This window comes from Clarias gariepinus, chromosome 3 (genome assembly GCF_024256425.1).
Source record: "Clarias gariepinus isolate MV-2021 ecotype Netherlands chromosome 3, CGAR_prim_01v2, whole genome shotgun sequence".
NCBI classification, from domain to species: domain Eukaryota; kingdom Metazoa; phylum Chordata; class Actinopteri; order Siluriformes; family Clariidae; genus Clarias; species Clarias gariepinus.
In genome coordinates, this window is record NC_071102.1 from 15,651,337 (window position 1) to 15,667,071 (window position 15,735).

General features: G+C 43.0%; 1 protein-coding gene across 2 annotated transcripts in view; it reads right to left on the reverse strand.

Annotated features, from left to right (window-relative positions):
- Nucleotides 1–3,706: 3,706 nt before the first annotated feature.
- The window catches only part of hoga1 (4-hydroxy-2-oxoglutarate aldolase 1), a 55,829-nt gene continuing 43,800 nt past the window's right edge, over nt 3,707–15,735 (reverse strand). For both annotated transcript variants that reach the window (XM_053491364.1, XM_053491365.1), the window contains exon 8: nt 3,707–4,029. In XM_053491364.1, coding sequence (XP_053347339.1) covers nt 3,880–4,029 — 150 coding nt within the window. In that variant the 3' untranslated portion in view covers nt 3,707–3,879. The remainder of the gene's footprint in view (nt 4,030–15,735) is intronic.

Sequence of the window (15,735 nt, forward strand, 5' to 3'; positions counted from 1 at the left end):
ATCGCAAGTAAATTACAAACTGCATGTAATGTTGTAAAATATGAATAAAACAGTATTAGACACAAATATATGATATGGTAGTATATACAATGAAAAGCTATTTACACATGAGTGCTCAAATGTAAAGCAAATGCAATTATTATTTAACTTCATTCAGCCGTTTGAGTTATATGAAAAATAACGTGCCTAACAGCCCACTATTATTTTCTGTTTAAATTTAAAGTTGCCCGTGCGTGTGCAAAAAGACGAAGTACAACAAAGAATACAAAAGTGTATAATCTTTAATAGTTAGCCTAATACTTGTTATTTCAAGATGACTGCAACTCACTCCTGGCAGGTCTGCCTCTGTCCACCATTCATCCTTTGCAGCTGATCCAGAATGCAGTGGCACGTCTCATTTTCTCCCACACCACCCCACTTGCATAGGACCATGTATAGGATCCAAGATGGCAGCGTGGCAGTAGCACGCAGCGGCCGCTCCGGAGCCAAAATTGTGCTACGTTGTTTACGTTGTGTGTGTAACGCGTTTATTTTACTCTGTGTATGGATACCGTAGCAACTGGTGTCCGTACATACAACAGCCAGACACTTTTGTTCCTAAATAACCCGGGTAACGACATCCACAATGAGCTGCGGGAAGGCTACGCGACCTCGGCTTGCTGCGCGAACCAGGCCTCAAAGCCTTGGCGTTGCCTAATGCCGGCGGCCGGAGAAGGGGACATCGGAAGCGGTGCGCAAGGAAGCGGAAGCGCGGCAAGCGGGCGGGAGTCTGTGCTAGGCTAAAAACAAACCCTAGTCGGACGGCTCTCCCGTCCATCATCCTATCCAACGTCTGCTCCCTGGACAATAAACTGGACTACATCTGACTACAGCAGGCTACACAGCGTGAGGTGAGAGACTGCTGTGTCTTTGTTTTCCGGACGCCGCTATTCAGCTAGACGGGCTAGCCTTGTTTTGCGCCGACAGAAATGCAGCTCTGTGCGGTAAGACTCGCGGTGGCGGCTTGTGTGTTTACATCAACACGAAATGGTGCAAGAACTCTGTGCTAGTTTCTAGTTATTGCATATTGCTAGTGGAGTTTGTGACTGTTAGATGCAGACCTTTTTATTTACCACGAGAATTCACCACTTTTTTCATTATTGGAGTGTACATTCCACCTACCGCTGATGCTAAGGAAGCGCTATGGGAACTGTATACAAAAATTAGTGAGCTGCAAAATACACACCCGGATGGACTGTTTATTGTTGCTGGAGATTTCAACCATGCAAATCTCAAGTCAGTGCTTCCTAGATTCCATCAGTATGTGGACTTTGCAACGAGAGGAAAAAACACGCTGGATCTTGTTTACACAAACATCCCCGGCGCATATCGCCCCCACCTCGGCTACTCAGACCACATCTCTGTTATGCTAATTCCAGCATACAGACCACTCGTCAGGCGCTCAAAACCGGTTCTGAAGCAGGTGAAAACCTGGCCAACAGGAGCCATCTCTGCTCTTCGGGACTGTTTCGAGAGCACTGACTGGAACATGTTTAGGGAGGCTGCAACCTATGGTGACTTCACTGACTTGGAGGAGTACACGTCATCAGTGACCAGCTACATCAACAAGTGCACCGATGACGTCACTGTCTCCAAAAACATCATCCCACGTCCCAATCAGAAAGTGTGGATTACTGCGGAGGTGCGTGCACTTCTGAGGACCCGAGACTCTGCCTTCAGAGCGGGAGACAAGGTGGCCCTTAGAAGAGCAAGCGCCAAACTTTCTCAGGCCATCAGAGAGGCGAAGCGCGCACACGCCCAGAGAATCCACGACCACTTTAGGGACAGCGGCGACACACGGCGCATATGGCAGGGCTTACAAGCCATCACTCACTACAGGACTACATTACTTGCCTGTGACAGTGACGGCTCCCTCCCACAGTTCTAATCACATCATTAAGTTCACTGATGACACGACCATGGTGGGTCTCATTAGCAAGAACGACGAGTCAGCGTACAGAGAGGAAGTGCAGAGGATAACGGACTGGTGTAGCAACAACAACCTGTCTCTGAATGTTGACAAAACAAAGGAGATGGTTGTTGACTTCAAGAGGACACGAGGCAACCATTCTCCGCTGAGCCTCAACGGCTCCTCTGTGGAGATGGTCCCTCAACACAAGCTTCCTGCACAAGAAAGCCCAACAGCGTCTCTTCTTTCTGAGAAGACTGAGAAAGGCCCAGCTTCCACCACCGATCCTGACCACCTTCTATAGAGGGACTATTGAGAGCATCCTGAGCGGCTGCATCACTGTCTGGTTTGGGAACTGTGCCATATCGGGCCGCAAAACCCTACAGCAGGTAGTGAGGACAGCAGAAAAGATCATCGGGGTCTCTCTTCCCTCTATTGAAGACATCTACACCACACGCTGCATCCGCAAAGCCACCAGCATTGTGGCTGATCGGACACACCCCTCTCACACACACTTCACACTCCTGCCATCTGGAAAAAGGTACCGAAGCATTCGGGCACACACATCCAGACTGTGCAACAGCTTTTTTCCACAAGCCATCCGTCTCCTCAACAAAAAGGGACTGAACTGATAAACACACACACACACATAAACATTATCACTCAGCTTAATTCAACTACATCAAAACATCAATACATCAAAACATTGAGACTGGACTGACTAATCAACACAAGCGCAGACACACTGACCTACACCACCAAACTATCGTACACACAAATCTGTAAATGCTTCACTGTTTATCTCTTTTGCACAATATTCATTACTTTTTGCACTAATTCCTCAATTCTTGCTGCTATGTTTACTACCTCAACACCATATTTTATGTTCTAATATGTGGTTGTTGCACTGTCACTTTGTTGTTGCTCGTTTGCACATTTGCACATGCACTTTACGTTGTCTGTAAAACCTGTATATATAGTATAGTATAGTATGATAGTCTTCCTTAGTTATTTTTTGTTAACTTAGGTTGTAATTTATGTTAGGACTATCTGTCTTGTCTATGCTAGCCAGCTAACTAGGCCTCTTAGTTAGCTAGTTTAGCTTCTCTGTTAATTTATGTTGTAAGTTTATGTTGCATGTAGCACCTTGGTCCTGGAGAAACGTTGTTTCTTTTTACTGTGTACTAACTGTATATGGTTGAAGTAACAATAAAGCCTACTTGAACTTGAACTTCTCCACTCCCTGCACTGGCTTTGTGTAGCTGCCTGCATCAAATTTAAAACCCTGATACTCACCTTCAAAGCTAAAAATGGCCCAGCACTTATTTACCTCTCTGCTCTAATCACACTACGTACTGTACCACGTTCCCTCCGATCCTCCAGCACTGCTCGCCTTGTCCCACCATCACTCAGGGATCGAGGAAGACCTTCATCCAGACTCTTTTCTGTTCTGGCACCTAGGTGGTGGAATTAACATCCTCCAGATGTCCATACAGCAGAGTCTTTGAAAATCTTTAAATGACGTTTTAAGACATATCTGTTTTTCTAATTTTGAGGAACACCTATGTTTATGTAATAATGTGTTCTGTGTTAAAGTGAACAGTAGGGACAAAAACAAGATTGCTTACAGATGCTAAAAAGGAAGACATAGCCATCCTAACCTGAACTGTGTTTCAAATGATTTAAATCAACAGGAAAAAAGCCTCTTTGAGTTACCTTCCATTTTTATATTCTCATTTGAACTCAAGACAATGGTGGTTGCTGTGGTTGTCTCATTTATTAAATATATTTAAATTAATGAACCCACTGAGAGCTATGAATTTAGCCATATGTTCTCTGATGAATTAGGATTTAACTATTTAAAACAGGTTAACATAATGTGCATAATCTCACAATTTATGCAAATTATTTATTTATGATGTAACGTATATCTACAGCCACCCATTTGTTGAGAAGTCCTTTTGAAGATTTTCTAACTCCACCTCAGACAAAGGCTGCAAAGGGGCACGGCATACACCACCCTGGTATCCAAACCACTCCATTGCTTGCTTTAGACCAGGAACACCAAACTTTTTTGTTATCTAACAAAAAAAAAAGTGCATAAAAAAAGCATTAACTTCTTTGATTTAAAAAGTAAATCATATTCATAAGTTAAGTAAACTTCAATTAGTTTTTCGTGATGTAATATGACCAATTTTGCACAAAATATAACAGTGATCTCTCATTTTAAATAGTAGATTGTAAATAGATATGTTAGTTCTTCTTTACTCAGTGTTTTTCTGTTTCTAATTTGTGATATCTTGGATATCATATGTGAGACCCACAGTGGCTGACAGGGGCCAACATGAAGCAAACACAGAAAAAACAAGCAAATGCAGAATAATAAAGGATGAAACTGGCAACACTTGCACAATACTGACAGAGGGTCAACACAAGCTGTGACGCCCTACAGTCAGCGCCTCTGCACCACACTGTTGTCCTCATGTCAGAAAATGGAAATGCTCTTGTGGGATGTGATATAGTAACATTTGGTGGACCATAAAAAAAAAGAAGAAAAGGACACATACAGTGAGGTCAATAAGTATTTGATTACGCTCCAATTTTTAGCATAGGTGCATTTCCACTGTGAGAGACAGAATCTAAAAAAAAAAAAAAATCCAAAAATCACACTGTATAATTTTTTAACAATTTACTTGTGAATTACTGTGTCAAATAAGTATTTGATCACTTACTTATCAGCCAGATTTCTGACTGTTATTTTGCTTTTAAATAGTCCAGCTACACTTTGCTCATGATTCTAAATTAGTAGCACCTGTTTGAGGTTGTTAGCTGTCATAAAGACACCTGTGCACCCCACAATCAGCCAAAGTCTAAGTAGCAACATGAGCTATCAAGATGCTAAGAATGGTAAAGAATCAAATTTTTCCAGAACTACACGGGAGGAACTGGTCAATGCCGTGAACAGAGCTGGGACCATCGTTTCCAAAGCTACCATCAGTAATACACTAAGAAGTCATGGTTTAAAATCTTGCATTGCGCGGAAGGTTCTCCTGTATAAGTCAGCCCATGTCCAGGCCCATCTAAAGTTTGCAAGGGACCATCTGGATGATCCAGAGGAGTCATGGAATAAAGTCCTGTGGTCAGATGAGACCAAAGTAAAACTTTTTGGTCTTAACTACATTCGCCGTGTTTGAAGAAGGAAGAATGATGAGTATCATTCCAATTATACCATACCTATAGTGAAGCATGGGGCTGGAGACATCATGCTCTGGGGGTGTTTTTCTGCACAGGGGACAGGGCGACTGCACTGTATTGAGGAGAGGGTGAACGGGGCCATTTATTGTGACATATTGGGCAAAAACCTCCTTACCTCAGTCAGTCAAAGCATTAAAGATGGGTTGTGGCTGGGTCTTCCAACATAACTATAGCCTGATTCGGAAGGGACTAGTTTTACAGGGAGTCGTTAAAAAAATTTCTGTTTCACAGACGTACTTTGTGATTTTAATCCTGTCCGAATCTGACATGTCTGTCTTTCTCTCACACGACCTCAAATTATCTACTGTTTTTTAGCAAACTCGGAGGGAGTCTGAGAAATCTAATCCTGTATGAATGCGAATGTCTGTGATTGCCGAATTTTTTTTTCCCAAAACGCATTTTCTTTTGTGTTTTGGTCAGGGTGAACTACCGTACCATCACTAGCACGGCGGTATTCAAGTTTGCGCACCAATAATGGTTGTAGATGTGAACATGTGATCTTGCGCACCAATAATGGTTGTAGATGTGAACATGTGATCTTGTGCAACGCTCACATGTAAAACACAGACACTCCTACTTCCGTAATAAACACGGAGCTTTTAGTCCCGTCCGAATGCATACATGAAATGACAGACGTCATCTGAAAAAAATTCAAACTCAAATGTCGTTTGGAAAACTAGTCCCGTCCGAATAGGGCTTATGACCCAAAGCACACAGCCAAAAAAAAAAAAAAAAGCAGTGGCCCCGTAAGAAGCATATGGACTTTTTAAAAGCAAAATAACTGGTCTTTGAGGGTCAGAAATCTGGCTGATAAGCAAGTGAGCAAATACTTTTTTGACACAGTAATTCACAAATAAATTGTTAAAAAAAGTCATACAATGTGATTTCCGGATTTTTCTTTTTATATTCTGTCTCTCACAGTGGAAATGCACCTATGTAGACCCCTCCATGATTTCTAAGTAAGAGAACTTATTGAATACTTATTGACCTCACTGTATATGTACACACACACACACACACACACACACACACAAAAACAATATTGTTTTAACACTGCAGTTAAAAAAAGTGTGGATGGACATCGCAGGAACCTTAAAAATCACAAATTCTCATATCACACAAAAGTGACAAATTTATCTGTAATTAAAGAAAAAATTTAAATTGCACTGGCTGAAGAATTTAACTCTATTAAGGGTTGGTTACAAACGGTCAAGTCACCAGTAATCACCAGTTGCACTGCGTCACCATGAGCCGAAATGGACCAGATTAAGACTGTGAAGGACATGGAAGACGGACTGTCTACATGATCAGATGAAGTGGTCACAATTTAAACCACAATAACGGTCCTGCTGGCAGGATTGGCTGAACTAAGAGCGAGATATAATGATGATTTGGAAGGGAAAATGCGGAGATGTACCATTCAAATTCTGGGGTTTCCAGAGGAACCAGGGTCAAGCTCCATCGTGTCCATATCTAAATTACTAAAATAAGTCCTGCAAAAGGACCACCTTATTGACCACATATGAAGAAGTCCCAGTCCCAAGGACCAAGGACTGTGTGCCATTGTCACTAAGTTACAATACCATCAAGATGTTGAGGTACTGTGTCGTACTGTTTAATATAACACTGTGACATGTGTGCGCGTAAAACATATTTTATTTTGTTTGCATGCGTGTGTGTACAGTGCTCGTGTTGTTGGTGGTCTTTCGGCTGCTCCCGGCAAGGGGTTGCCACAGCGCGCTGTACACACGTGTATACAAACACAAAATTAAATATCTTTGCGTGTAAAGCAAAAGCAAGTCTCATTAGAAAGATAAAAGATCCATTTTTTCTCTCTCTGTGTCAGCGTTTGTGTGTGCGCGCACATCATTGGACACCGTGCCCCTTCACACACACCCCTCCTCCTCTAGCCTTCACACACACACACACACACACACACACACACACAAACACACACACACACACACACACACACACACCTCACTCTGTCGCGATTTGTTTCGAAGGTAAAGTGCAGGTAAATTTGATTTATTTTTACTTTATAGCAGTAATTTCGTAATTGGGAATTGTGACATCTTAGACTGTAAGACCCTAAAGCAAAGGCATATCTAAGTGAGGACAGCAGAGAAGACCATTAGGAGTCTCTGTTTCTTGTATTCTACATACCTACACTACACTCTGCATCTGCAAAGTCACTAGCAGTGTGGCTGATCATACAGACTCCTCATACACACTCTTCACTCTCCTGCCATGTGGAAAAAAAGGTACCAAAGCACTCGAACCTTCACATGCAGACTGTGTAACAGTTTTATCTAACAAGGCATGCCACCTCATCAGTTGAATAGGATTGGCTTGATAAACATACACACACACATACAAGTAATTAGTCCAAGTACTAAAGAAAAAATATATCTTGAGTTGTCATTTGTACAGCTATACGGACATCTATAGAAACTTTATTCCACCACCTAGGTGCCAGAACAGAAAAAGTCTGGATGAATGTCTTCCTTGATCCCTGAGAAATGGTGGGACCAGACAAGCAGTGCTGGAGGATCGGAGGGAACGTGGTGCTTGTGGTGTTGTGATTACAGCTAAGAGGTAAGTGGGTGCCGGGCCGGTTTTAGCTTTGTGTGCAAGCATCAGGGTTTTAAATTTGATGCGGGCAGCTATAGAAAGCCAGTGCAGGGAGTGTAGAAGTGGGGTGGGGTGGGAGAACTTTGGAAGGTGGAAAATGAGACGTGCAGCTTCTAGATTAGTTGCAGAGGACAAATGGTGGAAAGAGCCAGACCTGCCAGGAGTGAGTTGCAGTCGTCCAGTCTTAAAATAACAAGGGACTGAACAAGCACTTGAGTAGGCTGTGAAGTTTCTTCTTGTGTTGTAAATAAGAACTCGATAAAGTGAGTAAGTATAGCAATGTGTGGAGAAAATGACAGATGATGTGTACTGTACTGTATATGTGTATTGAACTGTATATGGTTGAAATGACAATAAAGGACTACTTGATTCTACTTTACTTGACATGATACAGGATAAAACTATCCTTAATCAAAGAGAAATTCTTTCCTCAAGGCCTGTAATAGCTTTCCTCAAGGTCTGCTGCAAGCTAGCTCACTGGCTTAATGTCAAGTTTGATGGGTATATACGAGTAAAAACAAACCAAGGTTACAAAAAAACATAAATGTCCACAAACAACCATGTAACTCAAGTCAACGGACATACCTGGGAAATTACAGATAGTTGTGAGAACTGCTGGTTACTGGCTGCCTTTCATACGTTAATGGTTGGCTGTTGCTGTGATTTTAAAGAGGTGGAAAGCTGGCTATAAGCAAATGATTACAGGTCAGAATGCTTTAGCTAGGGACCTCACCAACAAAATGCAAGACATTTGTGCCAGTCAGCAACCGACTGTGCAGCGTCTTGAGTAGCTAGAAAGTGACATGGGTATGATACAACAGAGGACACAGGAAGCACTGCCAAATACAATAAAGGCTGAAAAGGGCACATAATGTGACCATGCTTTAATCTTGTTTTTATAAAGTTAGAGCTACTAGTCTTTTATCTGAAATGTATTGTTTCTCTCATTGATTCTCTGCCCTGAACCACCTGGAAAGGTCACAAAATCAATTCAATTTTATTTGTATAGCGCTTTTAACAATTGACAGTGTCGCAAAGCAGCTTTACACATTTAAAAAAATTATTTAAGTTTGTATGAAATGTGAATGTGTATAAATTCAAATGATAAGAATGTCCTTCATGAGCAAGCCGATGACGACGGCAACAGTGGCAAGGAAAAACTCCCTGAGATGGTAATAGAAAAAAAATATATATATTATAAATATAATAATATAATATAGGCAAAGTGTTGCTAATATAATAGGTTTTTGTTCAGACAGATGTAGAACAGAGTGAAATGGCTGACACAAAATCAAGTGACAGTTTTTTTATTCAGCTGTATTTTCTTTAGCTTTTATAGTTCATGTAGCTTTATATTCCATATTATAATTTTAGGGCCTAAGCACTAAAGCACATGCAGAACACTCTTGTTTTCCTAAGGATTTTTTCCAACACCTTAGGCTTTTGGGGGTCTTAACATGCTCAAAAACTGCCAGAAAATTGGCAGACAGGTTGGAATCTGCTGCCATTAGGATACCTGAGAGTCTGAACAGTTTACGCCCAATAAAGCAAAAAACTGCACATTCCAGGGTGGCCTTTTACTGTGGGCAGTATAAGGTACACCTGTGCACTACTCATGATGTCAGATCAGCATCTTGATGTGGCACACCTGTGAAGTGGGATGGATTATCTCAGCAAAGCAGAAGTGCTCACTATCACACATTTGGACTGATTTGTGAACAATGTTTGAGAGAAATGGTAATATTGTGTATCTGGAATGAATTTTAGTTCTTTAAGTCCATCTCATGAAAAATCGGAGCAGAAACAAAGGTGTTGCGTTTATATTTTTGTTGCGTGGAACTATAGACTAACGCCTCAAGCATCAGTTAATTCTCTTAAGGATTAATGAGCCGCAGCTCCTTTAGAGCTGCACGTATTAGGGGATAAAAGCAAGTGCAACATTGTAGTTAAACAAATTTATAATCACAGTACTTATATTACAGTAAAATGTAGAATTCAAAATTAAATTAAATCTTATTAGGATCGAATTTGAACGAAGTGAACAGTAACACAGTGAGCTCTTAGATTTTATCATGTGTAATTAGGAAATCTACGCATGTAGGTTTTTTGTCATCTTCTATTTTATGTTCTTTGATTTTGTAGTAGATTTATTAACTGAAACAAACGAAACTAAATGACCATAAAAATTCAAACATTGTCAGGACGTGCTACTGCGTCAGCAGATGTCGATGTGTTTTTGCATTATTATAAGAATTAAACGCAGAAGGATGTTATGATATTCATAATGTTCTTTAATAAATAATGAAAACGTTTTAAGAAATTACATTTTTACATCCTAGTACTCCTGTTGCACTGTACCGCCACCGGCAAAACCTTATAAAATACAGGTGAAACATTAAAAAAATTTACAATTACAGTACTAAAATTACAGTAAAAATGTAAAATTTAAATTGAATATAGGTGTTTTTTAGTTCCATCGAATTTAAGCAAAGTAAATGTTAACACAGTAAGCCTTTATATTTTATCATGTGTAACACTCGCGTAGCCAGAAAACTCTGGGTGTGCATCAGAAAAAGTGGGTGAGCCACGGGTGTTGTCAGATTAATGGGCAAAAACTATATACTAAACCTATATAAGCTACATAGCCTTTATAAGACTCAAATAAGTGCACTCACAATGATGACAAAACATTATGATGTTGTAAAATAATTAAAGCAAACAGGAATACAGCTCTATTCTGTATCGGTTTCGGTGAACTTGAGGGCGTCAGAAAATGAACCGTAACGTCTCGGGTTACTTTGCTGTAACCCTGTTCCCTGAAAAGGCGGGACGAGATGCTGTGTAAAAACGCTATGGGAAACATCTTGTCATGTTGCCGGTTGTGAAGCATGTGTGTATCAAACACGCCAAATTTTTGCCTTATATAACCTCGGTCGGGTGACGTCATCTGATAAGACGCACCTGCAGGTTATAAATAGGAGTGAACTGGAAACATTCCTCAGATTAATTTGTCTGAACGGACGTCCGGTCATGTAGGCAGTGCGGCATTGGGACGCAGCATCTCGTTCCCGCCTTTTCGGGGAACATGGTTACAGCAAAGTAACCTGAGACGTTCCCTTTCACTCAAGGCTGCGTGAAAACGCTATGGGAACGAGAGTACCGCCGCACTGCAAGTGTCTGGACTCCAAGGTTGTATAGCGTGTGCGCACAAGGCCGAGAAGGTCTCAGAATTATGTCTGGGTAGCTGACTTGAGGACCCGTAAGCCTGGAGTAGCATGAACATCCAGACTATAAATGTAACAAATGTGTGCGGAGAGGACAACTCTCCGCGTCACACACTTACTGCAGGAGAATACCTCTTGCTAGTGCAATAGATGAGGTGGTCCCCCTGGTTGAATGAGCCCTGATTCCTAGAGGCGAAGTGAGCCCATGTGCCTCATAGGAGAGGGCAATAGCCCAGTGTAGTGGCGTCCGCCCCCCGGTTGCGGCCCCAAAACATGTAAAAGCTGCTCTGACTTACGCCACTAGCTGGTGCGGTGGATGTAAATCTGAAGAGCACATACTGGACACAGTAAGTAAAGTCTCTCCTGCTCCGACGCTGTAAAGACGGAGATCAGAAAGCTTCAAAAACAATAGGGCGCATTTGGGAATGGAACTTTCGGAAGATAGTTCAGTGAGAATGCAAAATGGCCCTGACTAGCCCAGGGGCAAAGTCTAGGCAGGATGGGGAGACTGACAGATCTCCGATCCTCTTAGAGAGATAATGGCCATTTAGAAAAACCATCTTGAGGGTCAGAAACCTGAGGCGCTGACTCTAGTGGTTCAACAAGGGGGCACAAGCCCGAGGACAACTTTTCGTGCAGAAACTCCAGCACTAAAACAATTCGGCAGTGGACTGGGTCTACCTGCTTCGACATGCACCAACTTTCAAATACATTCCATTTGAGGGCATAAGCTCTTTTAGGGGAGGCAGCCCTAGCATTTAGAATAGTCTTAATTACGCTGGCTGGAAGACCAGCTTGACTTATTTGGTCCCGTTCAGGGACCGCCAAGGCGTCCAGACCCAGGGGCTGGAAGAGTCAGAGAGTAGTAAAGGGGACATTTGCTGATCTTGCAAGGCAAAGAGGTCCACCTCTGCTACATAAAATTTTCCCAGAATGTAAATTGCCCAGAGGGACAGGAACCTGGTGCGCTAGCTATTTAGTGGCGTGAGCACAGTCCGCCCTAGCGATTAATATATGAGACTGCCATGGTGTTGTCCACCCGCACTAGGACATGGTAGTATCAACTGCTGGAGAAAGAGCTGTAGGGCCAGAAATAGAGCCATCATTTCGAGGCAATTGTTGTCCTCTGAACAGAAAAGAGCATGCTTTTATGGCGTTGATTCTCAATCCTAAGAAACAAAGATGAGCTAGGACAACATGCTGATGTCAAAGCGCTAGCTACTGAGATACCAGTCATGTAATTCAAATACAGATGCTCTGGAGTCGTAAGAGCCAGAACTACATCCATGTATTTTTTGTATGTGCGGGTGAGAGAGCTAGACCAAATGGAAGGACCAGATACTGGTAAGCTTCGCCCCCTAAAGCGAACCTCAGGAACCTCCTGTGTTGTGGCAATATTTCTATTGATTTATTTTTAGATAGCGGTAAAGCCCACGAAATCTAAAAATTTGATGCAGCCCCCCGCTTCTCTTGGGAACCAAGAAATACCGACTGTAGTAGCCTGACTCTCTGTCTGGTAGGGGAACATGTTACATGGCCCCATTTCCCAGCAACTTCTGTCAGCAGATGCCCACTTTCCGGTTTCATGGAAGTGGAGGGTGATGTGAGAACTGAATCCTGTAGTTTCTCTCTACAGTGCTTAGTACCCAAGGAGATATACTTGGCAGTAGCTTCCCCGCTGCCAGTTTCTTAGAAAGGGGCAAAGTCTCGGCGACTTGGTTAAACACGGGGGAGGTTAGATGTTCGGCATCCTGAAACATGGTAGGAAAAAAACGAAGAACTAACATTTTATTGGAGACTGGTGTTGCCCGAAACACCAGTGGTGGCGGAGCAAGAACACCGATCTCCTTGGGGTGCCAGGAAGAACACTTCATTCTTTGAAAGGAATTCTGCGTGCCTTTCCCCATTGGGGGGCCACCCCCCATGGTCCTGGGCACATGAACCTCAAGGCTTCATTGTGAAGAAGACAATATGCCAGTCTGACCTCTTTTAAGGCGGATTGCGCGACGCACCCCAATCTTACGAGGGGGTGCCCGGCTCAAAAACACTCTCCTTGTGTGTTTCACGCCCCACAAGAGTCAAACCCGAATAAACTGGGTGGCCGACAGTCCCAATTCTTGAGCACAGCGGGTATTTCCCGAAAGGAATTTCCCGAAGGCTTGTTATATAACTTTGCCTCATGAACCTAGTGGCGACCAAGTTAAAGACATCGTCAAGTAGGCCGGAAGGCGAGATGGGGGCACAAGGAGGAATGCACGATCCTTCTCCTTGATGCTCCTGAGATTTAACCACAAGTGCCTCTCCGCAGAAACCATCGCAGCCATAAAACGGCTGATAGCACGTGCCGTCTGCTTTGTTGCACAAAAAGACAAGTCTGTGGCCCGGCATAATTCCAGTACGCCCTACCTTGAAGAGCACCGCCAGTACTCAAGTCTCTCAGCAGGAGGCGTGCAAAACCGCCATGGTGTGCAATGGAGCACCAACCTGACCTGCTGCCTGAAAAGCTTTTTCCTCCAGGGAAGATAAAAGTCTACACAGCTTGAAAGAAAGTAATAGCTTTTCAGAAAGAATGATGTCCCAGGAGAGAGATAGCCTGGAAGCGTCTCTTCTATCTGGGTGTCATCATATAACTCCGCACTTCCACCTTAACTATATTTAAATAAATAAATAAGTTGATGGCAGGAAAACACGGGATGCATACAACTTACTTCATAAAAGGGTTAACTCATATGGAGTTTGCTAAGAAAAGGAAAAAGAGCATCCTTGAGGCTCTGCCCTCCGGCCACCCGACAGAACCTGCCATCTATGGAATTTTTTTATTATTTACTTTTTAAGTGCTTAGAGGCTATTACCAGCTCCGCGAAGCAAGATAGGATGTTTTATCCTTGCCCATTCATTCCCGATCCGATAAGAACGCGACAGAAAGAAGTTTTTAAATCCGTCTCTCACAGCTCTGCCGGATGCACGAGTTTAAGCCCCAGGAATGCGCGGCGGCTTGAAGCTTTTCAAGGGATGTGAGACGCGTGCGTAGCATTTAATCGAAGCAGTAAAGTGTAGAGATCGCCCTCCGATATGGATTATACACACGGAGGGACATCTCGTTTAAAACTCTGCCATTATCGGTGAGTTAAACACTTATTTTGCTGGTTAGACACAGACACGCACACAACTAGGTGAAGACAAAGAATCTGAGGAATATTTCCGGTTCACTCCTATTTATAACCTGCAGGTGCGTCTTATCAGATAACGTCACCCGACCGAGGTTATATAAGGCAAAAATTTGGCGTGTTTGATACACACATGCTTCACAACCGGCAACATGACAAGATGTTTCCCATAGCGTTTTCACGCAACATCGAGTGTAGCCTTTGAAAGGGAACTGTTTATAACCAAATGTCTCCTTATCTATCACAGAACAACCTTAACGATCCCAACCAATCTGGATTCAAAGTGTAACATTCTACAAAGACTGCCCTTCTGTCAGTCACTGAGAAGCTCCATGCTGCTAGATCTGCTAAACTGTCATCTGTCCTCATCCTCCTGGACCTGTCAGCTGCATTTAACATGGTGAACCACAAGATTCCATTATCTATTCTAACAAGCATTGGAATTTGTGGAACAGCGTGGCAATGGTTTGCTTTTTACCTAGAAGATAGGTCATATGAGGTAACATGGACGAGGTCTACATCTGCCCCACGTGGACTCTCTACTGGTGTCCCGCAGGGCTTAGTACTTGGTCCTTTTCTGTTCTCCCTCTATACTCGGTCTCTTGGTAAGGTCATATCATCGCATGGATTTTCATACCATTGTTATGCAGATGACACCCAACTTACTCTCTCCTTTCCTCCCTCTGACACCCAGGTTTCCACCCGGATCTCAGCATGTCTGGCAGACATCTCATCCTGGATGGCTGCTCATCAGCTGAAGCTCAATCTCAGTAAAACCGAACTGATGTTTATCCCTTGTGTCTCATCCCCATGTCAAGACCTTGTGATATTCCTGGACAACAACCAAATCACTCCTTTAACCACTGCCCGCAATCTTGGGGTAACCGTGGACAATCATCTGTCATTTTCCCCACACATCGCTAACCTTACTCGCTCTTGTAGATTTCTTCTTCACAATATCAGAAGAATTCGCCAATTTCTTTCTTCACAGGCTACTCAAGTGCTTGTTCAGTCCCTTGTTATTTCAAGACTGGACTACTGCAACTCACTCCTGGCAGGCCTGCCTCTGTCCACGATTCGTCCTCTGCAACTGATCCAGAATGCAGCAGCACGTCTCGTTTTTAACCTTCCCAAGTTGTCCCACACCACACCACTCGTCTGCTCCCTGCACTAGCTTCCTGTAGCTGCCCGCATTAAATTTAAAATGCTGATGCTCGCCTACAAAGCTAAAATTGGCCCAGCACCCACATACCTCTCTGCTCTAATTACTGCACCACGTTCCCTCCGATCCTCCAGCACTGCTCGCCTCATTCCACCATCTCTCAGGGATCGAGGGCGGCATTCATCCAGGCTCTTTTCTGTTCTGGCACCTAGGTGGTGAAATGAACTTCCTCTAGACGACTTGAGATGCATCTGTTTCTCCAGTACTTTAATTACCCCCCCCCCCCCCCCCAAAAAAAAAAAAAACTCTTCCCAGTTGTGTTGGACTAATGGCACTTAGTTATTA